The following is a 25,304-nucleotide window of genomic DNA, read 5'->3' as shown; positions in this document are numbered from 1 at the left end:
TTCAACTCTTTGAGATAAAAGTAAGGGTCCATGTTGATAGGCTTTTATTTGTATCAAGCAGGTTCTGTATTCATATACAGTGAGGAACAGAAGTATTTGAACACCCTGCGATTTTGCAAGTTCTCCCACTTAGAAATCATGGATGGGTCTGAAATTCACATTGTAGGTGCATTCCCTCTCTGAGAGACAGAATTTAAAAAAAACAATTCAGGAAATCACATTGTATGATTTTTAAAGAATTTATTTGTCTTGCACTGCTGAACATAAGCATTTGAACACCTGAGAAAATCAGTGTTAATATTTTGGTACAGAAGCCTTTGTTTGCAATTACAGAGGTCAAACGTTTCCTGTAGTCCTTGACCAGGTTTGCACACACTGCAACAGGGATATTGGCCCACTCCTACACACAGATCTCCTCTAGATCTGTTAGGTTTCGGGGCTGTCGCTGAACAACACAGAGTTTCAGCTCCCTCCAAAGATGTTCTATTGGATTTAGGTCTGGAGACTGTCTAGGCCACTCCAGAACCTTGATATGCTTCTTACGGAGCCACTCCTTGGTTATCCTGGCTGTGTGCTTCGGGTCGTTGTCATGTTGGAAGACCCAGCCACAACCCATCTTCAATGCTCTGACTGAGGGAAGGAGGTTGTTGCTCAAAATCTCACAATAAATGGCCCCATTCATCCTCTCCTTAACACAGTGCAGTCGACCTGTCCTCTTTGCAGAAAAGCACCCCCAAAGCATGATATTACCACCCCCATGATTCACAGTAGGGATGGTGTTCTTGGGATGCAACTCATCCTTCTTTTTCCTCCAAACACGACGAGTGAAATTTAGACCAAAAAGTTCTACTTTGGTCTCATCTGACCACATGACTTTCTCCCATGCCTCCTCTGGATCATCCAGATGGTTATTGGCAAACTTCAGATGGGCCTGGACATGTGATGACTTGAGCAGGGGAACCTTCCGTGCAATGCATGATTTGAAACCATGACGGCGTAGTGTTCTACCGACAGTAACCTTTGAAACTGTGGTCCCAGCTCTCTTCATGTCATTGACCAGCTCTTCCCTTGTAGTCCTGGGCTGATTCCTCACCTTTCTTATCATCAGTGATACCCCACAAGGTGAGATCTTGCATGGAGCCCCAGTCCAGGGGAGACTGACAGTCGTCTTTAGCCTCTTCCATTTTCTAACAATTGCTCCAACAGTTGATCTATTTTCACCAAGCTGCTTGGCAATTGCCCCGTAGCCCTTTCCAGCCTTGTGGAGGTCCACAATTTTGTCTCTGGTGTCTTTTGACAGCTCTTTGGTCTTACCCATGGTAGTAGTTGGCGTCTGACTGACTGTGGGGTGGACAAGTGTCTTTAAAGAGCTCAGACAGGTGCTACTAAGTTAGATTAATGAGTGGAGTAGAGGTGGACTTTTTAAAGGTACAGTAACAGGTCTTTGAGAGCCAGAATTCTTTCTGTTTCTTAGATGTTCAAATACTTATGTTCAGCAGTGCAAGACAAATAAATTCTTTAAAAATCATACAATGTGATTTCCTGAACTTTGTTTCTAAATTCTGTCTCTCTGAGTGGGAATGCACCTACAATGTGAATTTCAGACTCCTCCATGATTTCTAAGTGGGATAACTTGCAAAATCGCAGGGTGTTCAAATACTTCTGTTCCTCACTGTACAAGTCAGTTCCTCAGTGTTTTAACCATTTTCATGTAGATAAATGGAAAAAAAGGTGGTAATGATAGTGCCTAATAGTACTAATAAATATAGTTGCTAAAGGTGCTTGTGCCACACAGCCTACTTCAGGGGCAGACTGACAGCTCAGGGGGCCCCCTGGGCAATAGGGGATCATGGGGCCCCTGTCTCCTTGCCCACACTCAAAGCACACCCAAAAAAGCCTATATAAGGTACCAGGGGCATTTCATGGGGCTCCCTACTGACCCTGGGCCCTCGGGCAGTGCCCAAGTGCTCGAATGGTCAGTCCGCCCCTGGCCTACTTATGAATGGAAGCAGCTACCTGATAATAGGCAGCTAAACACAATATATAGACTATTGGTTTATCAATGGTTCAATCTTTTTAAAAATCTTGGCTCAAGCTTTTTTTAGGAAATGAATGCTCAGCAAACCCAGCTTATATAATTGATTTTGACTTTATGAATAAATATCTGGTATGCATACCATACATGCCTGGCAGTACTAGGGTCACTGGTTCAAATCCCAAACCACCACCACCTGCCTGGACTTTGCATGTTCTCCCTGTGCTTGCGTGGGTTTCCTCCAGGTACTCCAGTTTCCTTCCACACTCCAAAGACATGCTGGTAGGTTAATTGGCTCCTGTCTAAATTGGCCCTAGTATGTGTATGTATGAATGTGAGTTAGGGACTTTAGACTGTACACCCCTTGAGGGTTAGGGACTGATGTGAATGTACAATATATGTATGTAAACCGCTGCGTAAATTGACAGCTCTATATACCGGTAAGTACCTGAAATAAATAATAAATACATACAGATTGAAAATATGTGCCTGAGTGTTGCACTGCACTCATTATATGATGTCTTTGTGTTCCATGTTTAATTTGGCATGCACTATAATGTGTGTTTTTTACCGATGTGACCAAGGCACTTGGTTTCTAATGTTCCGATTAATCTAACAAAATTGACTTTTTGATATACTGTAGTTAAAGCCATGCATGTCATTAAGAAAACCACTGTTTAACTTGCACTCAGACCTTATCAAGCCCTATCTGAGTTTCAGGGTTATTAACCTGCACTCAGACCTTATCTGACTTTATTATTTATTCATATGTATTTTTTTTAGTTACAATGGCAGCACTTACCAATTGAGCTGGCATTAGCAATTTTTACATATACTGTATTTTGAGTGCCCTCAAGAGGCTGTGCCATGGCTCCAGACCTGAAAACACTCTGCTGCTAACATACACACAAAACACAGATATGGAAAGTACCACAAGCAGAGCCCAGGGCCCAAAGGTCACATTACAGGCAAGCCCTTCTCTCATCCTGTCCAGCAGGGTGGGGTTATACCAGGCAGGTGACTTCTCCCAAGCTTCTCCCATCCTATGGAACTCCCTACCCCAATATGTCCAGCTGTCTCCTAATCAGGGGTGGACTGACCATTAGGGCATTCGGGCATTGCCCAAGGGCCCAGGGTCAGTAGGGGGCCTAATGAGAGGCTCACTGGGCACAATTTACTAAGCGGTATCTTACCACATCTGAGTATGCAGTAGAATACCACATAGCATTTAAAAAAAAAACAAACGTTTGAATTCACCAAAAAACGCTACTAAAATGCCACATGAGTTATCTTATCAAGTCATGCGGTATTTTAGTAGTGAAAACCATGTGTTAATGTTTCAGCTGTCAGCGGGGTTCCCCACTGACAGCTGAATGTAAAAGAAAGAATTGCCGACACACTACACTTTTTGTTTGTGAATGGGTAGCAGTACCATGTACCCCATACTCATTCACATGGGGGAGCAGGTTCTGGGGGCCAATAATCCCTCTGCCCTCAGACCCCCACAACCACAGGCAAGGGTTGTGGGGAAGAGGCCCTTGTCCCCATAAAAAAAAAAACCCTATATTGAGTGCATGTGGCTTGGTATAGTTTCCTGACCTGTCGGGCTGCATGCTTGATAAGGGTCTGGTATGGATCTTGGGAGGGACCCCACGCAATTTTTTTTTTGGTGTGGGTGTTCCCCTCAAAACCCATACCAGATCCGAATGGCTTGGTATGGATGGAGGGAGGATCCCACAACGTTGTTTTATTATTTTTAAATTATTTGTAATGCCCTATATATGCAGCTGAGCTGTAATATGTAAGTGGGGTGTTGTGTGGATGTGGCTTTGGCTTTAGTGTAGGTGGAGACACAGGGGCCCCCATTATCTCTTATTGCTCGGGGGCCCCATGAGTTGTCAGTCCGCCCCTGCTCCTAATCTATCCACCTTTAGACGATCCCTAAAAACCTCTTTCTTTAAAGAAGCCTATCCTGCTTCTAACTAGCAAACTGCCATTTATTTCTTCCATCAGCTCATCCCCCACAGCTATTACCTTTTGTTCCTCCTAGATTGTAAGCTCTAACGAGCAGAGCCCTCTGTTTCCTCTTGTATCAAATTGTATTGTAACTGTAATGTCTACCTTCATTTTGTAAAGCTGTGCAAACTGATGGCACTAAAAAAAATCCTATATAATAATCATTTTTTTTCTTGCCAGTGTCCAAATCCTTCTGTTGTTGTCAGTATAACCCAACTGTCTCTGGATTCTGCGTCCCTCAATAAACAACAAAGAAATGCAATTATGCATCACTGGTTCATAAACATTCCCGTATGAATCGTGTCACTTGCTTTTTCTCTCATGTATCTCCCCCTCCTTTCAGAAATATATCTAACTATAATTCCTGGCCTCTTTATAAATTCCCTGTGCTTCTTCTTTTCCTTGCTGTAATTATTTTCCTCCTTCATGTCTTTCTTCTGTAATTTTCTGACTCACCTCATATCATCCCCTCACTGCATATGTCAAGTGTTCAGTGTCTTTGACAAATGCATTGTATTTTTCCCATCATGTAGCCTGATGTGAGCAACATTTTCACATGCAGAAAAGGTTACAAGTATTTATATATATATATATCGCCTTAATTGGTGTCAGATGTCAAGAGCATTAAGAGCACTTACATGCACAGTCTTCGTTCAGGGGTAATTTAAGGAAAGCCGGCGCCCTTTTTAAAAATGAAACAGTTAATGTAACTTCTTCTCCGGCATTTCGTAAGACTTGCACCTATGAAGACAAAATGGGTATATATTTTTTGATGTTCCTGCTCCTTGCAAATGACACAGTCTATTACATTATCTAGATCACATGGTTCACTAGTTATATTACTCTTACATGTTTACCGTTGAGGAGGATAAGTAACATCAATAATACAGTCAAACATCCAAACAGATGAGCTCTGGAAAATAGTCTGTATATCTCATTAATTAAAGAAAAAGAGAATAATGGCAGAAAAATAACCATTGAGTTTGCCTCATATGCAGTATATTTATATGCTTTTTTCTGTTTTGTTTTGTTTTTTTGTCTGAGTATAAATCTATGTTTGTCCCAAGCACATCTGAATCTACTTACTGTTGACTGACTCATTACCTCTGCTGGAAGACTCTTCTAAGCATCACTTACGCTTTTGGTAAAATGATACTTTCTAAGATTAGTTTTGAACTTTCCTCCACATCACAAAGTGAAAACCAGTGCAAACAAATCAGTACAATACTGTGCACTATCACTACCGAGTCCACAGCTGAATGATCACGGACCACCTACTTATCCTACCTGAAGGAAGCAGAGATAATTAAAATTGCTTTTAAGTGTCAATAGGCACTATGAACACAACAACAGAATTGTGCTATAGAACCAGCATCACATACCTTAGACCCACTTACTTTAAATCTCTTTTTTGCCCTACTTCTATGGATCACAGGAGCACTTTGTTTTGCACTTCTGTGACTCATTTTCAGACAACAGCGGGCTAAAGTCCTCTGTTGGCTGATGTCACTGGACCGGTCCAGGCTCTGAAGAGATCCCAATTTTAAAGTCAGGATCAAACTAAATGCTTGACTCTGCAGCTAGCTCAGCCTCTCAGTGAGCCACAAAAAGGCTAAGCCAGCTACTCCCACCCCTCTACAGCCTGGCTCTCAAGTGAGTGCTCGAGGGGCAGAGCACAGAGTGGTGACTGACAATGATTGACAATTACTGAAGTCACCACTGTCTGCTTACTGAAGACCAAGAACTGACCACTCAGCCATCTTTGATCACTGAGTTCTTGATCTTAGAGGCAATGGGGGACCAATGCTGCATCAACCTAGGGAAGTATGAATGTCTGATTTTTTACATTCTCATTCTTCTCTTTTAAGCTGGTTGCAAGTACAGCTTGGGAGTTCAGAAACTCTACATAAACCCATAAAGACCAAGCCGCAGTTCTGTAACTTGTCCTAATCTGTGATTCACGTGGGGATGGGCTATTAGGAACAGGCTTTTGTGCTCCCAATAGTTATAGAGAATCCCTCAGAAATTTGAAACTGCTAGAATCACTATAGTATCATGAAAGGAGATAAAAATCAAAAAAGTATGCCACCTTACATATTTCATTTATTTATCACCAGTTTGCTTGTTGGTGAATTCTTCAGCATAACAGAGTAAGACTACATTCAAACAGTTGCTTCTAAAGAACCTTGTATTTTGGCAAAATAGACATCTGTCTTTAAGCTGGACTCTGGGTATAATTGCTAATTGGATAGGCGATATACCTACAGGTGGAATGTTTTAGCCAGGCCCTGGACCTTCCTGCACTGTAGATAAAGGATATAGCTGGTTCCATGATCAACCCCAGGTTGTGACTGGACAGTCACGTACTAGCATCACGCTGATGGTCCCTAATTGGTCTAGAGTGCAAGGATTATGGGGGGGGGGCAATAACATTAAATTATTAGTTTTTACTTGCATGGAGCTGAGCTCTGGCATCATCAAATTGTTTGTAGGCTAGTTTGCATTACTTTCAATTGTGGTACAATGAGAACATCAGTAGATAAATCAATGTACCAAAATAGGGAACACATCAGAGAGCAATGCTGAAATGTAACCTATAGTTACTGTCACAATATATACTTTTCATGAGAATCCAACTGTTTTTCTAAACTAAATAGGATAACAAAGACAATCAGCTACGGTGCCAGAAAATGTCTTACAAACCTTATATTTACATTTCTCATTTACATCTATGAACATTAACATCGACCTTGGACACAGATGCCTCTTAGCACAAATTGCAACACAGACTATTTACATAGTCATTTACTGTTAGACTTTTTTTTAAATTTAATGAGTAGACAATAAATGCATTATAAAACCGCCTAAGCATTATTTTCATAACTGGAACTCTGGTTAAAACAATTAAAATAGAAAAAGTAATATATACAATGTATGCTAAAGATGGCTCGTATCATAAATATAGTCTGAAAAATGTAGATCACTCTTGAATTGATTCACAGAAGACAGTCCCCCAGGATCTGCCATCTATTGACTTGGTAGTCTGCTGCTGTATGCTAGTTTCCCATTCCTTTCCCCCATGGCTATGATCAGGAGCTTGTGAGCCCCTAACAACAGCAATTAATTTAATCAGCAGGCTCAGGGGCGCTCATGGTTTCTGAAGCAGAGAGGAAATCCAGGGATGTGGGGCTTTACTGAGCCAAACTGAGAGGAAATCCAAGGATCTGGGTTTACTGAGCCAAACCACAAAATTAACCACTTGCCCTCCAGAGGATTTGACCCCCTTCCTGACCAGGCCATTTTTCACGTTATGGTGCTGCGTTACTTTAACTGACAATTGCACGGTCATGCAACACTGCATCCAAATAAAATTGATGTCCTTTTTCCCACAAATGGTGCTTTCTTTTGGTGGTATTTGATTGCCTGTGCATTTTTATTTTTTCGTTATAAAAAAAACAACAACAATTTTGAGAAAAAAACAGTGTTTTTCACTTTTTGCTATTAAACATGTCCATTAAAAAAATTTTAAAAAATCTAATTTCGTCATAATTTTAGGCCAAAATGTATTCTGCAACATGTCTTTGCTAAAAAAAAAATCCCAATATGTGTAAATTAATTGATTTACGTGACAGTTTAGCTATTGTTTACATACAGGTCTCCCCCCCCGTCAGTGATACTCGGCGATCGCCAGGTGTTGGCAGGAAATCACCCTCCGGGACCTGGCGATCGACAGCTGAGGCTGCGCACCCCTCTACCCAGAAATGCAAAATCACGTAATATATATATATGTATAAATATATATATATATATATATATATATATACACGTGATTTTGCACAGCCCTGCCACCCTATAGCAGTATTTCTGCTATAGGGCAGTGGGAAAGTGATTAAATAAACAAACAAACAAATAAGTAAATACATTTGCTTCACTTCTTCTTTTTCTTGATGGGTTACATACAAAATTAAATGATTTGTACAAGACAATATTGTCAAAAGAAAGCCTTATCTGTCCACCCCATTTTTCTTGTAATGTATGCCATGCAAAAGGCCCATAGAAGAAATATAAAAAATTGCTTTTGTCCATAAAGGGAGTGCAGGTACAAAAGCTTAACTTGTTAAACTAGACACTGCATATTTAGATGCATTTTAAGGACCATAAACATAATAGCATTCTTTGTTGGAATTGTAATGATCAGTCTTAGGTATTAAGGTTACAAGTTAAATATTCAGTAACAGGGACATTAATCCCTTTTCAGTACATTTACAGCTTTGTTTACCACAAGCAGAAAAGTCGATTTCTTTTCAAAAACTCTTTGGGCAAAGATATTATGCAAAGCTCAAACAAATTTGCTAATAATTCTCTGAGATTTAGACTCAGTTCAAAAGGACTGCTGTTAATTACAGAGATAATAAAACAGAAGAAGAAAATGCCTCAAGTACCTGCACTATGCTGTGGCTGAAGATCAAAAATTAATTAATGAAAAGAATAAATACTAAAAATATAGAGGAGTCAGATGTAGTAACAAAAAGAAACTACAGCTAAAGGGCCCAAACATCATTAAACCATGGCAGCAAAAGTAAAGATGTATGGCTATGTTATAAATGTAGCAAAATAAACCACAAGTTTATCTCAGGCAATAAGCATGCAATTATAAATCTGTGTTAAATAATAAGATCAATTCACAAAGCCACATGAGTTCATTTACATTCATTATGTTGTGTCATGACAATTTTAGCAGCAAAGTGTTCAATTCACAAAAATAAATGACAGTGTTGGAATTGTTATGAAATAAACATTTAACTATTTAAGTTCTCTATATCCCAATCATTTTATTTCATGAGTGATTTTGTTTATCTCTTTTTGGAATGGCTTGTTTTTCTGCTTTCCTCAATAGACTCCTCATTGAAACCCATTGTCAACCCCATGCACAAGATGACAATATTTTTAGAAGCAATGCCTGTGTAATAATCGTTGTGAATTTTCTTTTACGTATTGATTACTGTCACTTAATCAACAGGCTTTCAGGTAAATTCAGGACAGTGAGGAATTGTAAGTAATCAAAAGCAGCATTAAAGAGATGGGTGGGTGTAGGGTAAACATGGCAATCACTGCCGATATTTCTGGGAAAAAAATCTTCCTACCATTTTTATGGTTACACTCCTGGCCAAAAAGCCCAGTTGAAATCACAGAAACAGATATGCATTTAAATAGATTTCATCCAAATAACCTCCATTTTCATTTTTCTTGTTATGGCTGCCATGCAGCGCATGGGAATAGGAACAAGAGTAAGACTCAATATTCTTAGTAATGTAATAGACCTGGTCAGACACACCCTTTCCTTTTCTTTGCAATATAAGTTTGTTTAAAGGCTTCTCCTGGATCTTGTGAGACAGTCCTGGATTTTGTACATTGTCCCACAATGTTCAAGTCCCCCTGGCCATCCAACAAGATCCAGGACACTGGGTGCCAACAAATCATTGAAAATCTGACTACCCACTTCTGTGCTCCCTGAAGCATGTAAAACAATAACATAGAAGACAACAAAGGCAGGAAAAGGGGTTAAATCATTTAAGGGCTTTTGTGGACTTTTTGACCATGCTTCTTCCCCTCCTCGTGCAGACCTGGAGACAGAGAGGTTAGAAGCTGAGTAGATTGTTTTGAGCAGCATGATTTCTGTTTTCTCTGCCAATAAGTAAAGAGCCAGGGATTAAGTGGAATGACCATCTGGCTCATTGCTGATTGTCTGAGAATGGCCTTGGTGGTTCCATAATTGTTTGGTGGCTACATGGAGGAGGAGGTCTATGGCACTATTTTAAAGCCACAATTTCCCTCTTCCATGTAACCACCATATTGCCACTGTCTCTCATCCACCACCTCTAACGATCAATTTTTGTCGAATGGGATGCTGGAAAATTTTCATTCAATTAGCAGCTTCAGCCAACCGGATGCAGTGCTGATCAGTTTATTCTGGCACAGGAAGTGTCCCTGTTGTCATAATACAATAGCACAGCAGGGAAAATTCCTTTACCCATCTTAATTATGTGAGTGGGAAAATCGATAATTTTTTTTTTTTGCTCAACCCACTGGCTGACTAAAAAAAGGAAAAAAGCCCCATCTATGGTCAGCTTTAGACTAGTAAAGTTCTGTATAAATCTAATAAAATCAGGGCATGCAGACCAGTAGTGAGATCCATATCTAAATAAACTGACTTAAAGTGTTACTAAACTCACAGCTATAAAATCAGTCTGTATATGCAGTAAAACATGCTTATTGTACTCACTGGGGAACCTAAGGGGTTATTCCTCCTCATTGTGTAAAAAAGATGTTTGATCCTGTCTTCTCTGATCCTCCCCTTATTCCACAGTCCCCAGGCCATCTCCTGATAGAACAGAGCCTTGGGGACAGGCTACACATGCACAGTTTGGTGTGTATTGCTAGAGAGGTTTTTTTTTCTTGGAAGAGTACATGAGATCAGCACATGGCCAATCTGCACTGTCCAGACAGATGGTCAGGGGTTATGCAGCCTCATGGGAAAATCAGGGGAGAAGGAAAACTCCTCCTACAAGCTTTAACCAGTGCCCTGCTGGACACTGATAGAAGTCAGAAGACTGCTCTAACTGCTGATGAGAAAAGGTATTTAGCAGTTTACATTTACTGAAGTAATTTAATTTCCATGTCCTGTGTACTGTGGGAGACCAGATATAGTGAATGCAGGGCTCTGATTTTAGTAACACTTTAAATCTCTGGGCATATGTTACCAAGTAAGGTGGCCCCATATCTAATGACCATGCACCTACTGGTGACTGTTTGTAGGTTGCTTTATCTTCTGGGTAATAATTATGCCCATTTACTTCCACACACCAAGCCCGTCTATTGGCTAAAAAGGCCATCCACCACCCTACTCAATGGACCTGGGATTATCTTACACAGGTTTACTGTAAGAAATGAAAAAGTACAGTATGACATTGCAATCAGGGAACATATATGATCTGTTACACATACTGTAAATGATCACCAAACAAAGTACATTGAAGGAAACAACTCCCGCTTAATCTACAATTACCCGTTGTAAGCCACATAGAAATCACAACAGAGCCAACTGTCAGAGCCATTTTAATTATTAAAAGCCAGGCAGAAACACAATAAAAAGTGATTTGTGGATTTGTCTTCTAAGAAAATCCAGAGAGTGGAAGCGGGCACTGGCAAACAATAAACAAAGCATTTGTCAGCTACAATTCATAACAGAAACGTGCAATAAAGTGTGGTGAATACAGCTTATGTTGTCTAAAACTCTTCTGTCAGAAAATATCAATAAGAGGTGATGACACTTATGCTGTTCTACAAAACATGACTAGTTTTAATATTCTCATCAATACTTGTGCAGTATTTAAGAATAAACAGTTTTCTTCTTATTTTTTACTGAAAATATTCTTTTAATGAGTTTATTAGTTTTTTTTTTAGGGAAGTGAATGCAGCCTGGAGAAAGGGCAGTCCTGCCATGGACTAAGATGTGAGACTCCCGCAGCTTCACCAACCACTAATGTATATTAAATGATTTTTATATTATTATTGTAAAGAGACTAAGATGAGCTCTTTATTGATGTTTGGGTGTATTCTCTAGATAGGTGAAAATGGGAATTCTTCAGGGATGGGTATCTTTATCTTTTAGGGTTTAACGCCAAGCACCATCATCTCAATACCTTTAAAAGGTATTGTGGTTAATAGCTGTTACCTCTACCACATGTACATTCAGTGTTCTTTTTTTCATATAACTTAAAAACTGGGCTTTTGGTTACACTGGATTGTACAGTTCACATGTTACTTGTACTTTCATTATGACACCAAAGCTGCAAGTATGACGAAACACCCATGCTGATGTGTCTCTTTCTCATCTGCACTTGCTCATTCACAAAACTCACAGAGATAGCACAACACCTATGGTCTGTAAGAATAATAGAAACACTAAATTGACACATGGTGGGGCTAAGTAGCTTCTAACTCCTAACTTACAAAATGCAGTATATACTTTCTGTGCTCTGCCGCTTCCACAGACTCAGCTCTGCATCTTCCAGGCAGTCCTGCTGGAAAAAAGCCTGGCAGTGATGTCCATCATTGTACTTCATCATGCTCTTTGTTGGAGAAAATAGAGGCAGGGAGATGCTGGGAACAACTACACTTCCCACCATCTATGCACCACTCACTGAACTTAACTATCCTCCATTTCCACCAGTAATTCACTGTTGATGCAATAAAAGCAGCATAACTATATTATAAATGAGATCATGGGAAATGTCCATATCACCAACCAGCATAGTGTAATAAAAGACTCTATCCATGGTGCCCAGCATGGCACAGTCCCAGTGAAAGACAAGACAAAAAGCCTTGTTCACTATCATGCAAGTTCATAGCATTGTGTTGAGGTGGTGTGCACTGAAAAAAGAATAGCACACAGTGCTGTATTTCAGTGCAGCCTGGTGTGAACAGTATAACTAAACAAAATGGCACTTTGTGATGTTCCTGTAAAGTTTTCAGAAAAAAGTGAAATGTATAAGCATTGATGCTTTCCCACCACACACCAACGGCTGTAATTTAAGGCTGGTTTGAATGAGTCCTTAACATAAGGGGTCCCTAACCACCGGGCTTCAAATCGGTACCAGTTCATGGCCTGTCAGAAACCAGGCCTCACTGCCACTGGGAGGAGAGAGGCTGTTTGTTTACATAGCGGTTCTCAACACTATGTCAGATCCCGTGTGCTGGGTCGCCTCCTGTGAGATCAGTGCATCAGCGGCGCATCAGATTCTCAGGAGGGGAATCCTATTGTGAACTGTGCATATGCCAATTGTAGGTTTCCCTCCTTATATAATGCCAGTTGTCTGAGATGGTAGCGTTGGGGAGAGGCTGGACGGAGCCCATGGAGAGGCTGCATAAGTGTATAGTGAGAGGTTTCACTGCAAAGAGAAAACTGGTAGACCAAGGTGGCAAGTGACAAGCTGCATCTAGTGGCAGGATACAATGGTAAGTGACACCCTGCATCTGGTGGTACAGGTGAAACTCGAAAAATTAGAATATCGTGCAAAAGTTCATTTATTTCAGTAATGCAACTTAAAAGGTGAAACTAATATATGAGATAGACTCATTACATGCAAAGCAAGATAGTTTGAGCCGTGATTTGTCATAATTGTGATGATTATGGCTTACAGCTCATGAAAACCCCAAATCCACAATCTCAGAAAATTAGAATATTGTGAAAAGGTGCAATATTCTAGGCTCAAAATGTCCCACTCTAATCAGCTAATTAAGCCATAACACCTGCAAAGGGTTCCTGAGCCTTTAAATGGTCTCTCAGTCTGGTTCAGTAGGAATTACAATCATGGAAAAGACTGCTGACCTGACAGTTGTGCAGAACACCATCATTGACACCCTCCATAAGGAGGGAAAGGCTCAAAAGGTAATTGCAAAAGAAGTTGGATGTTCCCAAAGTGCTGTATCAAAGCACATTAATAGAAAGTTATGTGGAAGGGAAAAGTGTGGAAGAAAAAGGTGCACAAGCAGCAGGGATGACCGCAGCCTGGAGAGGATTGTCAGAAAAAGACCATTCAAAAGTGTTGTGGACTTACTAATATATGAGATAGACTCATTACATGCAAAGCAAGATAGTTCAAGCCGTGATTTGTCATAATTGTGATGATTATGGCTTACAGCTCATGAAAACCCCAAATCCACAATCTCAGAAAATTAGAATATTACATGCAATCAATAAAACAAGGATTGTACATAGAACAATATCGGACCTCTGAAAAGTATAAGCATGCATATGTACTCAGTACTTGGTTTGGGCCCCTTTTGCAGCAATTACTGCCTCAATGCGGCGTGGCATGGAAGCTATCAGCCTGTGGCACTGCTGAGGTGTTATGGAAGACCAGGATGCTTCAATAGTGGCCTTCAGCTCTTCTGCATTGTTCGGTCTCATGTCTCTCATCTTTCTCTTGGCAATGCCCCATAGAGTCTCTATGGGGTTCAGGTCAGGCGAGTTTGCTGGCCAATCAAGCACAGTAATCCCACGGTCATTGAACCAGGTTTTGGTGCTTTTGGCAGTGTGGGCAGATGCCAAGTCCAGCTGGAAAATGAAGTCAGCATCCCCATAAAGCATGTCTGCGGAAGGAAGCATGAAGTGCTCCAAAATCTCCTGGTAGATGGCTGCATTGACCCTAGACTTAATGAAGCACAGTGGACCAACACCGGCAGATGACATGGCTCCCTAAATCAACACAGACTGTGGAAACGTCACACTGGACTTCAAGCATCTTGCAGTGTGTTCTTCTCCATTCTTCCTCCATACTCTGTGTCCATGGTTTCCAAATGAGATGCAAAAGCTGCTCTCATCAGAAAAGAGGACTTTGGACCACTGAGCAACAGACCAGGTCTGTTTTTCTTTAGCCCAGGTAAGACGCTTCTAACGTTGTTTGTTGTTCAGCAACGGCTTGACAAGAGGAATACGACATTTGAAGCCCATGCCCAGGATCCGTCTGTGTGTGGTGGCTCTTGATGCACTGACTCCAGCCTGAGCCTTTAACTTCCACTCCTTGTGAAAGTCCCCAACACTTTTGAATGGCCTTTTCCTGACAATCCTCTCCAGGCTGCGGTCATCCCTGCTGCTTGTGCACCTTTTTCTTCCACACTTTTCCCTTCCACATAACTTTCTATTAATGTGCTTTGATACAGCACTTTGGGAACATCCAACTTCTTTTGCAATTACCTTTTGAGGCTTTCCCTCCTTATGGAGGGTGTCAATGATGGTTTTCTGCACAACTGTCAGGTCAGCAGTCTTTCCCATGATTGTGATTCCTACTGAACCAGACTGAGAGACCATTTAAAGGCTCAGGAACCCTTTTCAGGTGTTATGGCTTAATTAGCTGATTAGAGTGGGATACTTTGAGCCTAGAATATTGCACCTTTTCACAATATTCTAATTTTCTGAGATTGTGGATTTAGGGTTTTCAGGAGCTGTAAGCCATAATTGTCACAATTATGACAAATCACGGCTTGAACTATCTTGCTTTGCATGTAATGAGTCTCTCTCATATATTAGTTTCACCTTTTAAGTTGCATTACTGAACTAAATGAACTTTTGCACAATATTCTAACTTTTCGAGTTTCACCTGTAGGCGATGGTGGCAAGTGACACTCTGTATCTAGTTGTAGGCATCAGTGTTAGGCAATGGTGACAAGTGACACACTGCATCTGGTGGTAAGTGATGGTGGCAAGCGAAACACTGCATCTGGTGGTAGGCAATAGTGACAAGTGACACGCTGTATCTGGTGGTAGGTGATGTTGGCAAGTGATACGCTGTATCTGGTGGCAGGCAACAGTGGCAAATGACACACTGCATCTGGTAGTAGATGATGGTGGCAAGTGACACACTGCATCTGGTAGTAGGTGATGGTGGCAAGTGACATACTGCATCTGGTGGTAGGCAATAGTGACAAGTGACACACTGTATCTGGTGGTAGGTAACGGTGGTAAGTGATGGTGGCAAGTGGCACACTGCATCTGGTGGTAGGCGATGGTGGCAAGTGATATACTGTATTGGTGGTAAGCAACGGTGGCAATTGACACACTTCATTTGGTGGTAGGCGATGGTGTTAAGTGACACACTGTATCTGGTGGTAGGTGATAGTAGCAAGTGACACACTGCATCTGGTGGTAGGTGATGGTGGCAAGTGACACTCTGCATCTGGTGGTAGGCTACGGTGGCAAATGACACACTGCATCTGGTGGTAGGAGATGGTGACAAGTGACACGCTGCATCCAGTGGAAGGCTACATTGACAAGCTCAGGGCTCCCACTGATTCTGATTTATGGTGAATTGAACTGTTTCATTAAATATTACAATGTAATAATAGAAATAATGCACTTCAGTCATCCTGGCACTATATGAACTATGATGTCGGGATAACTGAAGTGTGAATCAGCCCAATGCACCCCAAGCACCAAACACACCATCTTCCGTTACACCTTAAAGGTCCTACAAATAGTTTGAATTGGCTGTTACAAAATAAGAGTTGTTTATTTACTAAATTACTTTAGAATGCTTTTTTTGAAGAGGTTATTATATTCTAAGTAATGCTGATAAAATCAAAAACACCCTTTAGAGGTTTCTGTGCGTTTTATATGCTGTGAGTTAGAACTTTTCAATAGCTTTATTGATTAGGGACAATAGTCTTCCAACTATTGATATGACTTTACTAACAAAGGCCTTAGAGCTAAAAGCAGTAATGCCACCATCTCTTTCACTGAATACTCTCCCTGCACAACAGTCATGTTTTCCAAACATCCAGGCAAGAACACCTATATAAAAGCCACCAAGATAGATGACAGATACTGTTTAATATATAAGAAAGAGAAAAATCTTACCACTTCTTCGTGTTTGCACTTCCTCACATTGATTCCATTGATCTGTAATAATAATAAGATACAATATTCACTGTTTATGCTACATAGTTATGGGAAATGCAGGATAGAACATGAGACACTAGAAAATCCTACCTGTAGAATAGCATCTCCGATGAATAAAAGTCCTGAAAGCTCTGCTGTAAATTATACAAATATAAACAGATTACTTAAAGTATTTCTGAACCTAAGAATAAAAATATAAGTATATATTGCAGTTTACCAATTCCTAGATTTGGTAGCTGCATTAGTTTTCTTGTTTTGGACTTTTTTTCTTTTGGGTTTTACAAAAATGTATAAAGATTGACCACTGTAAGCACTCTTGTCATTGTCAAATGGTTTGTTTCAACACTCTTACTGCAACGTTTACTGGAGAACTTGGTCTATTAAAGAAATTTGAAAAATAACAGATTTACTGGCTGGATCAACAAGTGAGACAACTATGTTACAGGGGACAGGCCCAGAAAAAAAAATCTGCCATGTAAATGCTAGTGACAGACTGCATCATATATATCATTTTTTATGTTACCCATAGTTCCACGTTAACACAAAAAAAAACATTCTATGATTGTATTAACAGATTGTTGAAAATGTTAGCAAATCTGATTTTTTTTCTCTACTTGAAAGGATTTACCATACTGAGAAAACCAAATGTAAGATACAGAAACTCATTTTCAAGCTGCCAAAAGTAGTGCGCCTAGGAAGAAAACATTAATCCTCTTAAGTCTCCTATGGGCAGTTGTAGGAGTCACAAACTTGGTAATTTTGGTATTCAGAGATTGCATTTCCTTGATTAGCGTGGGGAAGGATGCATCTATCTGCCACAGTGGTATAATTCAATTTGCCTTTAATTTTTCCCCAAGTAATAATTTATTTTTTCATTATTCAGTCATCACACAGAGACTGGAAAGCTTTGCAATGACTCTTAGACTCTTGGAAATACCGTGTGTACTTTGTTCATCAAGGCAAAAAACCCACATGGAAAATTATTTCACAGATAAATGAAAAGGATGCAGGCATGTGGTTTATTTACATATTGCAGAGTCATTGCTCTCCAGGCAGGCTAAATATAGTACACTGGCATAAGAAATATCTTGTTTAATACTTGCAGGTTTCTCTTTATTATTTTCTACTTAAAGAATCCCCCAAGCATGTTATTTAACCACTTGCCCTCCTGAGGATTTACCCCCCTTAATGACCAGGCCTCTTTTTGCTACTCGGCGCTGCACTACTTCAACTGATAATTGCGCGGTCATGCAATGCTGCACCCAAACAAAATTTACATCCTTTTTTTCACACAAATAGAGCTTTCTTTTGGTGGTATTTTATCACCTGTGCGCTTTTTATTTTTCACGCTATAAACAAAATAGGATCAAAATTTTTGAAGAAAAACAACATTTTTTACTTTCAGCTATATAAAATATATAGTAAACTCAAAGTTGGTTATAAATTTAGGCCAAAATGTATTCTGCTACATGTCTTTGGTAAAAAAACTCCCAATAAGTGTATATTGATTGCTTTGTGTGAAAGTTATAGTGTCTACAAACTATGGTATAGATACTGCAATTTACGCCATTTTTTTGCTATACAGCGCTGCGCTAGTTTAACGAACAATTGCGCGGTCATGCAATAGGGGACATAAATGAAGTTTATGTCCTTTTTTTTCACACAAATAGAGCTTTCTTTTGGTGCTATTTGATCTCCTGTGCGTTTTTTATTTTTTGCACTATAAAATAAAAGGTGACAATTTTGAGAAAAAAAAACAATATTTTGGACTTTTTGCTATAAAACATGTCTTTGCTAAACAAAACCCCAATACGTGTAAATTAATTGGTTTACGTGAAAGTTATAGCGTTTACAAATGGCGGGAAAGATACTCAGATTTTTAATGTTTTTTCATACTAATAATGGTGGTGATCAGTGACTTATGGCGGTGATCAGTGACTTATGGTGGCGATCAGCAACTTATGGCAGGACTGCGGGACTGCAGTGGACATTCTGACACTGCGGGTGAACTGACTTGGGGTCACTGACATCCCCAGTGACACCAATACAATGATCAGTGCAAAAAAAAAAACACTGACACTGTACTAATGGCACTGGGGAGGAAGGCGTTAACTTTTTTATTTACTGAAAGGGTTAACTGTTTGAGGGGAGTGTTTTACTAGGGGGCGGGGGTGTGTACTGCATGGGGACACGCTGATCGGGAGAGATAAACTCTTCTCTCCTGATCAGCGTGTCAGGAGCTGTCAGGGAACTGACAGAAAGTAGAGCTACTGCAGCCCTGCTCTCTGTCAGTGATTGCTGCTAATCGGCGGGACACAGCCGGTAATGACCGGCCGTGACCCGACGACTGACACCCACAGCCGGGATCGGCGCTGCAGGTAGGGCGGCAGCGCGCCTCGTGTGCGCCCCCTACCTGTTTTGCAAACACACGTTTTAAAACATGCTTTTTCCCAGCCGCGCCAACCTGCCGCCGTATTTCTACAGTGACTGGTCGGCAAGTGGTTAAAGGATTAAAAAAATAAAATGTTGTAGGGTCCCCCCTTAAAGTGGAACTTTACCCATAATAACTTGATAAACAAAATTTTTTTAGAAAGGAACATACAGTCCATATTAATAATTATGCTACCAAAATTAGTGTGCGCTGTAAATTGCCTTCAGTATTGTTTCTGTTTCTTGCTGGAGGCTGACATTTTTCTAAAGCCCAGAGCCCCGGAGCAGCAGCAGATCATTAGGCTGTCAGCAGATCAACCCCTACATTTTCGGCACAGTGCCTAAAAATAGAGAGCATCAGAGCATGTGCAGAGCAGGATGAGACAGTGTATTACTGGATTTTAAACAGTATAGGCACTTCTATGTAAATGTTTTACATAGCTATGCATGCACAAAGAGCCAGCCTGTAGTGATCCAGCAGGACCTAATTTTCTAAGATTACACTTTAAACTTACCACCAGAATCTAATTCAAGCATATAGCCTTTGTGTCTAGGAATAAAAGGGAAGCAAGCATGTGCCCTCCCCACCCTTCTTGACCCAGACCAGGCCATGCACCTTTTAACACTGTGGGATAGGTTGGCATCAGTAGGGGTCAGGTTGTCATGATTGACGTTTTATGTACATTGGGGGACATTGATTACTTTGTTTAAACTATATTTGATTAAATACATTTTTTTATTGCATTAGTGTGTTTATTTATATTTTACTTTTTGGGGGAAAATGAGTAAAAAATTCCTTTGCTAGGAATGATGGGTACAAAGCTTTTTTCAGCAATCATATCATTATAACAGAAGCAACGTGCCTGATGAAGGGGTCCTGCAAGGCCCTGAAATGTTGCTTCTGTTATAATAATGTGATTGCTAGAGCTTAGCACTGCTAGTCCAGTGGGGGAGAAATCCTGGCTATTTTCATGTAAATGAAATATTGTTTTATTTTTGAGCTACTTGCAGTTTTTAACACTTTCCTGTGACCTTGCTTGTGCTCTACCATGTAAACCCATCCTCCATCATGATGACCCATTGCCTGATGATGTTTCCCCGCCTTCATAACAATCCACCTCAGGATGATGCTTCACAGCTGCTATATTATCTTTTTTCTTTTAAATAGTAAAAACAGTGGTTATTGAATACCACCAAAAGCAATTTCTGTAAAAAAGTAATTTCCAATTTCCAAGTGATCATAGCGCTAAAAGCTAACAAATGACCTGGACAGGAAGGAGGTATAACATGCCAGCCTTGAAACAGGTAAGTGATGGTTCCAGAGCTGCAAATACTTACTTTCCTTGCATTCCCCCACAGGAATTGTCAAGCCTTGCTTATTTGCATACTTGTTTCAGGTAGGGGACAGACAGTATTGAAACAAGAGGATAAACATGACAGCCAGGTAACTAGCATTTCTAGAATAATAAGTGACAATGGCAACCTTCATGTCGCAGTCAGATTTTTTTTTAACAAATACCTTACTAATACATTTCCAAAAATTCAGCAGCAAATGATATTGCTTTAGTCATATACACGCATTTGCATACCTCTTTGTTCTTTGGATATCTTTGATATAACAACGGGAATGTTATGTTCAGCTCCTCCCTATAAAAAACACATAAAAGAGAAATCAAAGCTTTAAATGTTTGAAGTTAGGATTAAAGAAGTTATTTTGTAAATATCATGATAAATGCCATTATAAGGTTTTCGGCATTAAGCAATATGCTTTATCTTAGTATACATACACACTCATACTCCTATCTTATCAGTCAGCTGCATGTGAACTGCTGTGGCCTGCATTCCTATGAGTACATCTAAGCACAGACCATTGTGCCTTATCCTTGTTTGAAATGTTCAAATTTGACATTAAGGCCCACAGAGCTTTGCTTCAGTTATTGTCAAGTGTACAGACACTCAGTGACAGGTAAGATACAAACCTTGCCAGAGAAGACAAATATGGTAAGGGGATTACACAGCTTATAGAACACAGAAACCTGTAGAAAACTAGGTATTAAAAATGTTTATTGAAAAGGAAAAGACTCCCAACCTTTAGTAGATTGTTAAAGTGTATTTATGTTCAAAATGTAAAATCATATATTAATTTTCACATTGTATTTTAAAGTAGAAGTAGGGCCAAAGCTCCTTTGACCCTACTTCACCTGGGGATCAAAGGAGTTCACTTTGTTCTGCAGTCCTGTGACTCATATTCAGATGACAGCAGGCTAAAGCCATATGTCAGCTGATGTCAGTGAGCACGTCCAGGCTTGGATAGATCCTGATTTTAATGTCAGGATCTGCCAGATGCATGACCAGCAGCTGGCTCAGCCTCTCAGTGAGAATGCCAAGAGCCTGAGCCAGTAGCTTACGCCCCCCCCCCCCCTTGCTTGGGGCTCCAGCGAGACCTGAAAGGGCAGAGCAGAGAATGGTAACTGTCAGTCACCACTCTCTGCTCACTGAAGACTGAGAACTGAGCAATCAGCAGTCTTTGATCACTCAGTTCTCAGTGTAGAGGCGGTGGGGGACAGAAGCAGCATCAGACCAATGATGCATCCACCTAGGTCAGGGGTAGGCAACCTGCGGCTCTTCAGCTGTTGCAGCAGCTAGAGAGCCACAGGTTGCCTACCCCTGACCTAGGTGAATATGAATGTCTATTTTTTTAATCCTGAACTTCTATTTATTCATTTCTAGCCTACTCCTATTAATCTGAACAGTCTTAAATTTGTAAATGTACTTTGTGAATACCCCCACATATTTTCCATCTTTTAATTCTGTAACTTTTATTCCCTAACCCCCATGAGTAGGCACTGCTGTGTGAAATATTTCACAGAGCCTGCCTTCTTAACTACAGAGATGCTGAGAGAAAAAGAGTGCAGGAATCATGCTAGCAGACAGCAAGGTAACATGGGATGTGTAGTCCTTAGAAATATAAAGAAAACTGCAGAGGAGAACCTGCAAAGCATGCATGGAATCCAGGAAGTTGCAGACAGAAATGGACAGCAGACAGGCAGCACTGACTACATGAAAGGAAATTTTTCAAGTAAGCTTATATTGGATTGTAAACTATAAATATTGTGTGGATTGTTATTACATTTTTTTTTTTCTAAGGTACTGCTAGCACAGAGTATTTTAACCCTTGTTGCAGCACTTGGAAACTTAAAAAAGAAAAGAGCATCATATCTATTACTATATATGCAACATGACTACATTATAGTAATATAGTAAAATAATAATAATTAAAAAATAAATTGATCCTGTCCCTTTAAGGCACAAGATATAGCACAGTCCTTTTGCCATGTCAATTGTCCCTCTCCATGTTCTACAATACCTGGTTGATTCTGCTGGTTCTTGTGTTTCCCTGTGTAAACTGACAATATTTATCAAGGTGCTGATGCTGATCCATGGTTAGATTATGTGCCTCCATCATCCTGCTCTCTCATCAGAGTTTCTGAATCTCCCCCACTCCCCCTCCTTCCCTCCCTGTCATTTCCATAGTCTGTGTGTGAATCCGATCTCCTCCCCTCTCCTCTCCTCCTGCCTTTGTTGAGTAATACTATTCCCTGGCAGCTACTCCTCCCCCTCCTCTATGATGTCGATGAGAAGAAATTGATACCAGTTCTGTGACTTTACAACCACTTTAAGCAAAGAAACTGTATATAGTGATGACATAAGTTAAATGCATTAAAACCTAACTTTACCTTTTTGCTAAAATTTAAAAAAAAGTTGCCCAGCAGCTCTTCTTTCCAGAATACTCACCCCCACTTTGACGCTGTCTCCTACAGATTCACTGCTTCAATTTCCAGTGCTGGTTCTCATTTAATTTAAATGCTGACTCCATTTTTTGAGAGACATGGCAGTCATAGACATATCCTGTAGATGCATCATTATGCCAGTCTACGATCACAGTAGAAGCCTGCACAGAACCGTACTCATTATTACTTGAGTGCTTACCACTACCACTGGACAAGAAGATGTCACTGAGATAGAAAGTGGCTGAAAATTGAAAATTTCAACTTAACATAAATCCAGGGATAATCCCTCCAATGAGGACACCAGTTCTTGTAACAGTTGTGTAAATGAGGGATTTCCTCTCCGTGTGGAGAAATTTTCCCTACCTTCCTTTTGGAAGGTACAGGAAACAGAAATCTTTTGGAAGCTACAGAAATGTAACATTAGATTTACCATCGTGTACTCAATACAGAAGTAAAAAAGTTTGGGATTTAGATATACTATAAAACAAATCTTGAAAGTGGGATACCATTCAAAACTTTATTCTGAATGAGGAGTGGAACCCCAGTTTATTTCCTTTCTGTCTGTGACTCCTTCAAATTTCCCCTAGCACCTTTTGAGGTCGACAAAGCAGAAACATTAGGGAAAACCCTCATCAATACAGACACAAACAACATTAAATCTTAAATCTCTGTAAGGCTTTTATTGTTGTCTCTATCTCCAGTAGTGATATTTTCCATGCCCCATGGTAAGCACACTGGAAGACAATAGTAAATACTTAAAAATGTCAGGAGTCCAATTTTAATATTGGCTATACACAGGTTTTATTGTTGTCTCTGTCCCCAATGGGGTAAATATTGGTGTGGTCTTGGATTGTCCCATCATCCTTGAAATAAAGAATATGGATCAAACCCTCTTATTTTTACTTTAAAGGCACTGGTAGACATAGATTGGAAAAATAATAAGGTAAATTTCATTGTACAAAAATAGGTAAAACCACAGAGCAAAGAATAGGCGTTCAAATATTCTTACATCAATGAGGGATCACATTTGGTACAAATTATGAACAGGGTTCAAACCATCATTTATAGGACACCTGATGCAATTTGAGACAAAAATGGAATCTTTTCTGTAGAGGTGCCTAGATATAAAGCAAAATACTTGCAGTAAAAACATATCGGTAAATATATTGTTTCAACAGACAAATAAATTGAATACAATGAGCTGCATACAGGTTGCTTCATGAACGCTGTCTAAGGTGATTGATGAAAACAACCGCCATCATTTAAAACCAAAAAGTATTTGCTGTCACCATCTCCATGAATCTTCCAGGTGGGGCCACGGGTAAGGAATACTCTTCCAGGCCACTCCCAAGGGGGGCAAAGGGGGCACCACAGGGGCTTAGCAGATGTAGATTCTAGATTCTGCAACAATTCCTACACAAAAAAAATGTATATTTATAAAAATGGTCTGAACCCTGTTTATAAATTGTACCAAATGTGGTTCATCATTGATGTAAAAATATTTAACCGCCTATTCTTTCCTCTGTGGTTTTAACTATTTTTGTACAATAAAATTTACCTCATTATTTTTACAATTTGTGTCTGTCGGGTGCCTTTAAAGTCCCAAAAACAAGAGGGTTTTCTCCATATTCTGACCCCAATGGGTGACACTTGTCTCACTTCCAGTTCCAGTATCTGCACTCCTTGTGAGAGGAAGTGAGGGGAAACCTCTCCAACTGCAGGACACAGGCTACAGGCTACAAAAAAAAAATTATTCTTTTTCAATATCGTGGGAAAGAATTGGAACCTTAACTGGCTTTTTTATGTCTCTAAATTTAGGAAATATCATCTGGAACCTTCACTACAAGGGCACAGAAAGCAGTAAAACAAACTGACAGTTGTTATAACCCTTCTCACTCTAAATAAAACCACAGAATATGTTCTGGCTGGATTTATTTTTCAGCCATCCTGGAAGGCCCACAGTCCAACACTCCTGGAAGTGTCAATTTTCTGGATAAATTGTGATGCTTATATCTTTGTCTAGGAGTCTCAAACAACTACAACTGACGTGCCTTACTTACAAGTAATACAGATTGCCTGTCTGTGTTTAGTTGTCAGGTTAAAAGGTTGCTTTACAGTTGTTAAAGGAGAAGTACAGTCAAATCTTCTTTGACTACAGTTCTGCAGATCACAGGTGTGCAGTTCGTTCTGCACTTCTGTGACCTGTTTTCAGCCAACAGCGGCTGTTGGCCGACGTCACAGAGCTGATCCAGGCTGGGGAAAGATCCCAAACATATCATCAGGATCCACCCAGGAGCCTGGACCAGCATATGGCTCAGCCTCTCAACAATCCATTGAGAGTCTGAGCCAGCTGCCCCCTCCCCCTCCACAGCCCAGCGCTTCAGTAAGTGCGGTGAGGGGGGGGCAGAGCAGACAGTAGTGACTGACAGTCACCAGCTCTCTGCTCCGAGAGCACTGAGCAATCAGCAATCTTGATCGCTCAGTTCTCAGTCTTAGGGTGGGGAACAGATGCAGCATTGGACTGATGCTGCATTCACCTAGGTAAGCATAAATTCTAAAAAAAAAAATACTT

The 25,304-nt window shown here is 40.2% G+C and overlaps 1 protein-coding gene across 1 annotated transcript in view; it reads right to left on the bottom strand.

Moving 5' to 3' along the window:
• SNTG1 (syntrophin gamma 1) overlaps positions 1-25,304 on the bottom strand; it is a 709,360-nt gene that overhangs the window by 133,963 nt on the left and 550,093 nt on the right. The window contains exons 8-11 of the mRNA XM_089678410.1: positions 20,531-20,588; positions 16,602-16,645; positions 16,470-16,511; positions 4,690-4,792 (exon numbers count right to left, since the gene is read on the bottom strand). Coding sequence (XP_089534536.1) covers positions 4,690-4,792; positions 16,470-16,511; positions 16,602-16,645; positions 20,531-20,588 — 247 coding nt within the window. The remainder of the gene's footprint in view (positions 1-4,689; positions 4,793-16,469; positions 16,512-16,601; positions 16,646-20,530; positions 20,589-25,304) is intronic.

This window comes from Staurois parvus, unplaced genomic scaffold (genome assembly GCF_062004578.1).
Source record: "Staurois parvus isolate SC_StPar_1 unplaced genomic scaffold, SC_StPar_1.0 ptg000205l, whole genome shotgun sequence".
NCBI lineage: Eukaryota > Metazoa > Chordata > Amphibia > Anura > Ranidae > Staurois > Staurois parvus.
This window is presented reverse-complemented; position numbering and strand designations above follow the sequence as displayed.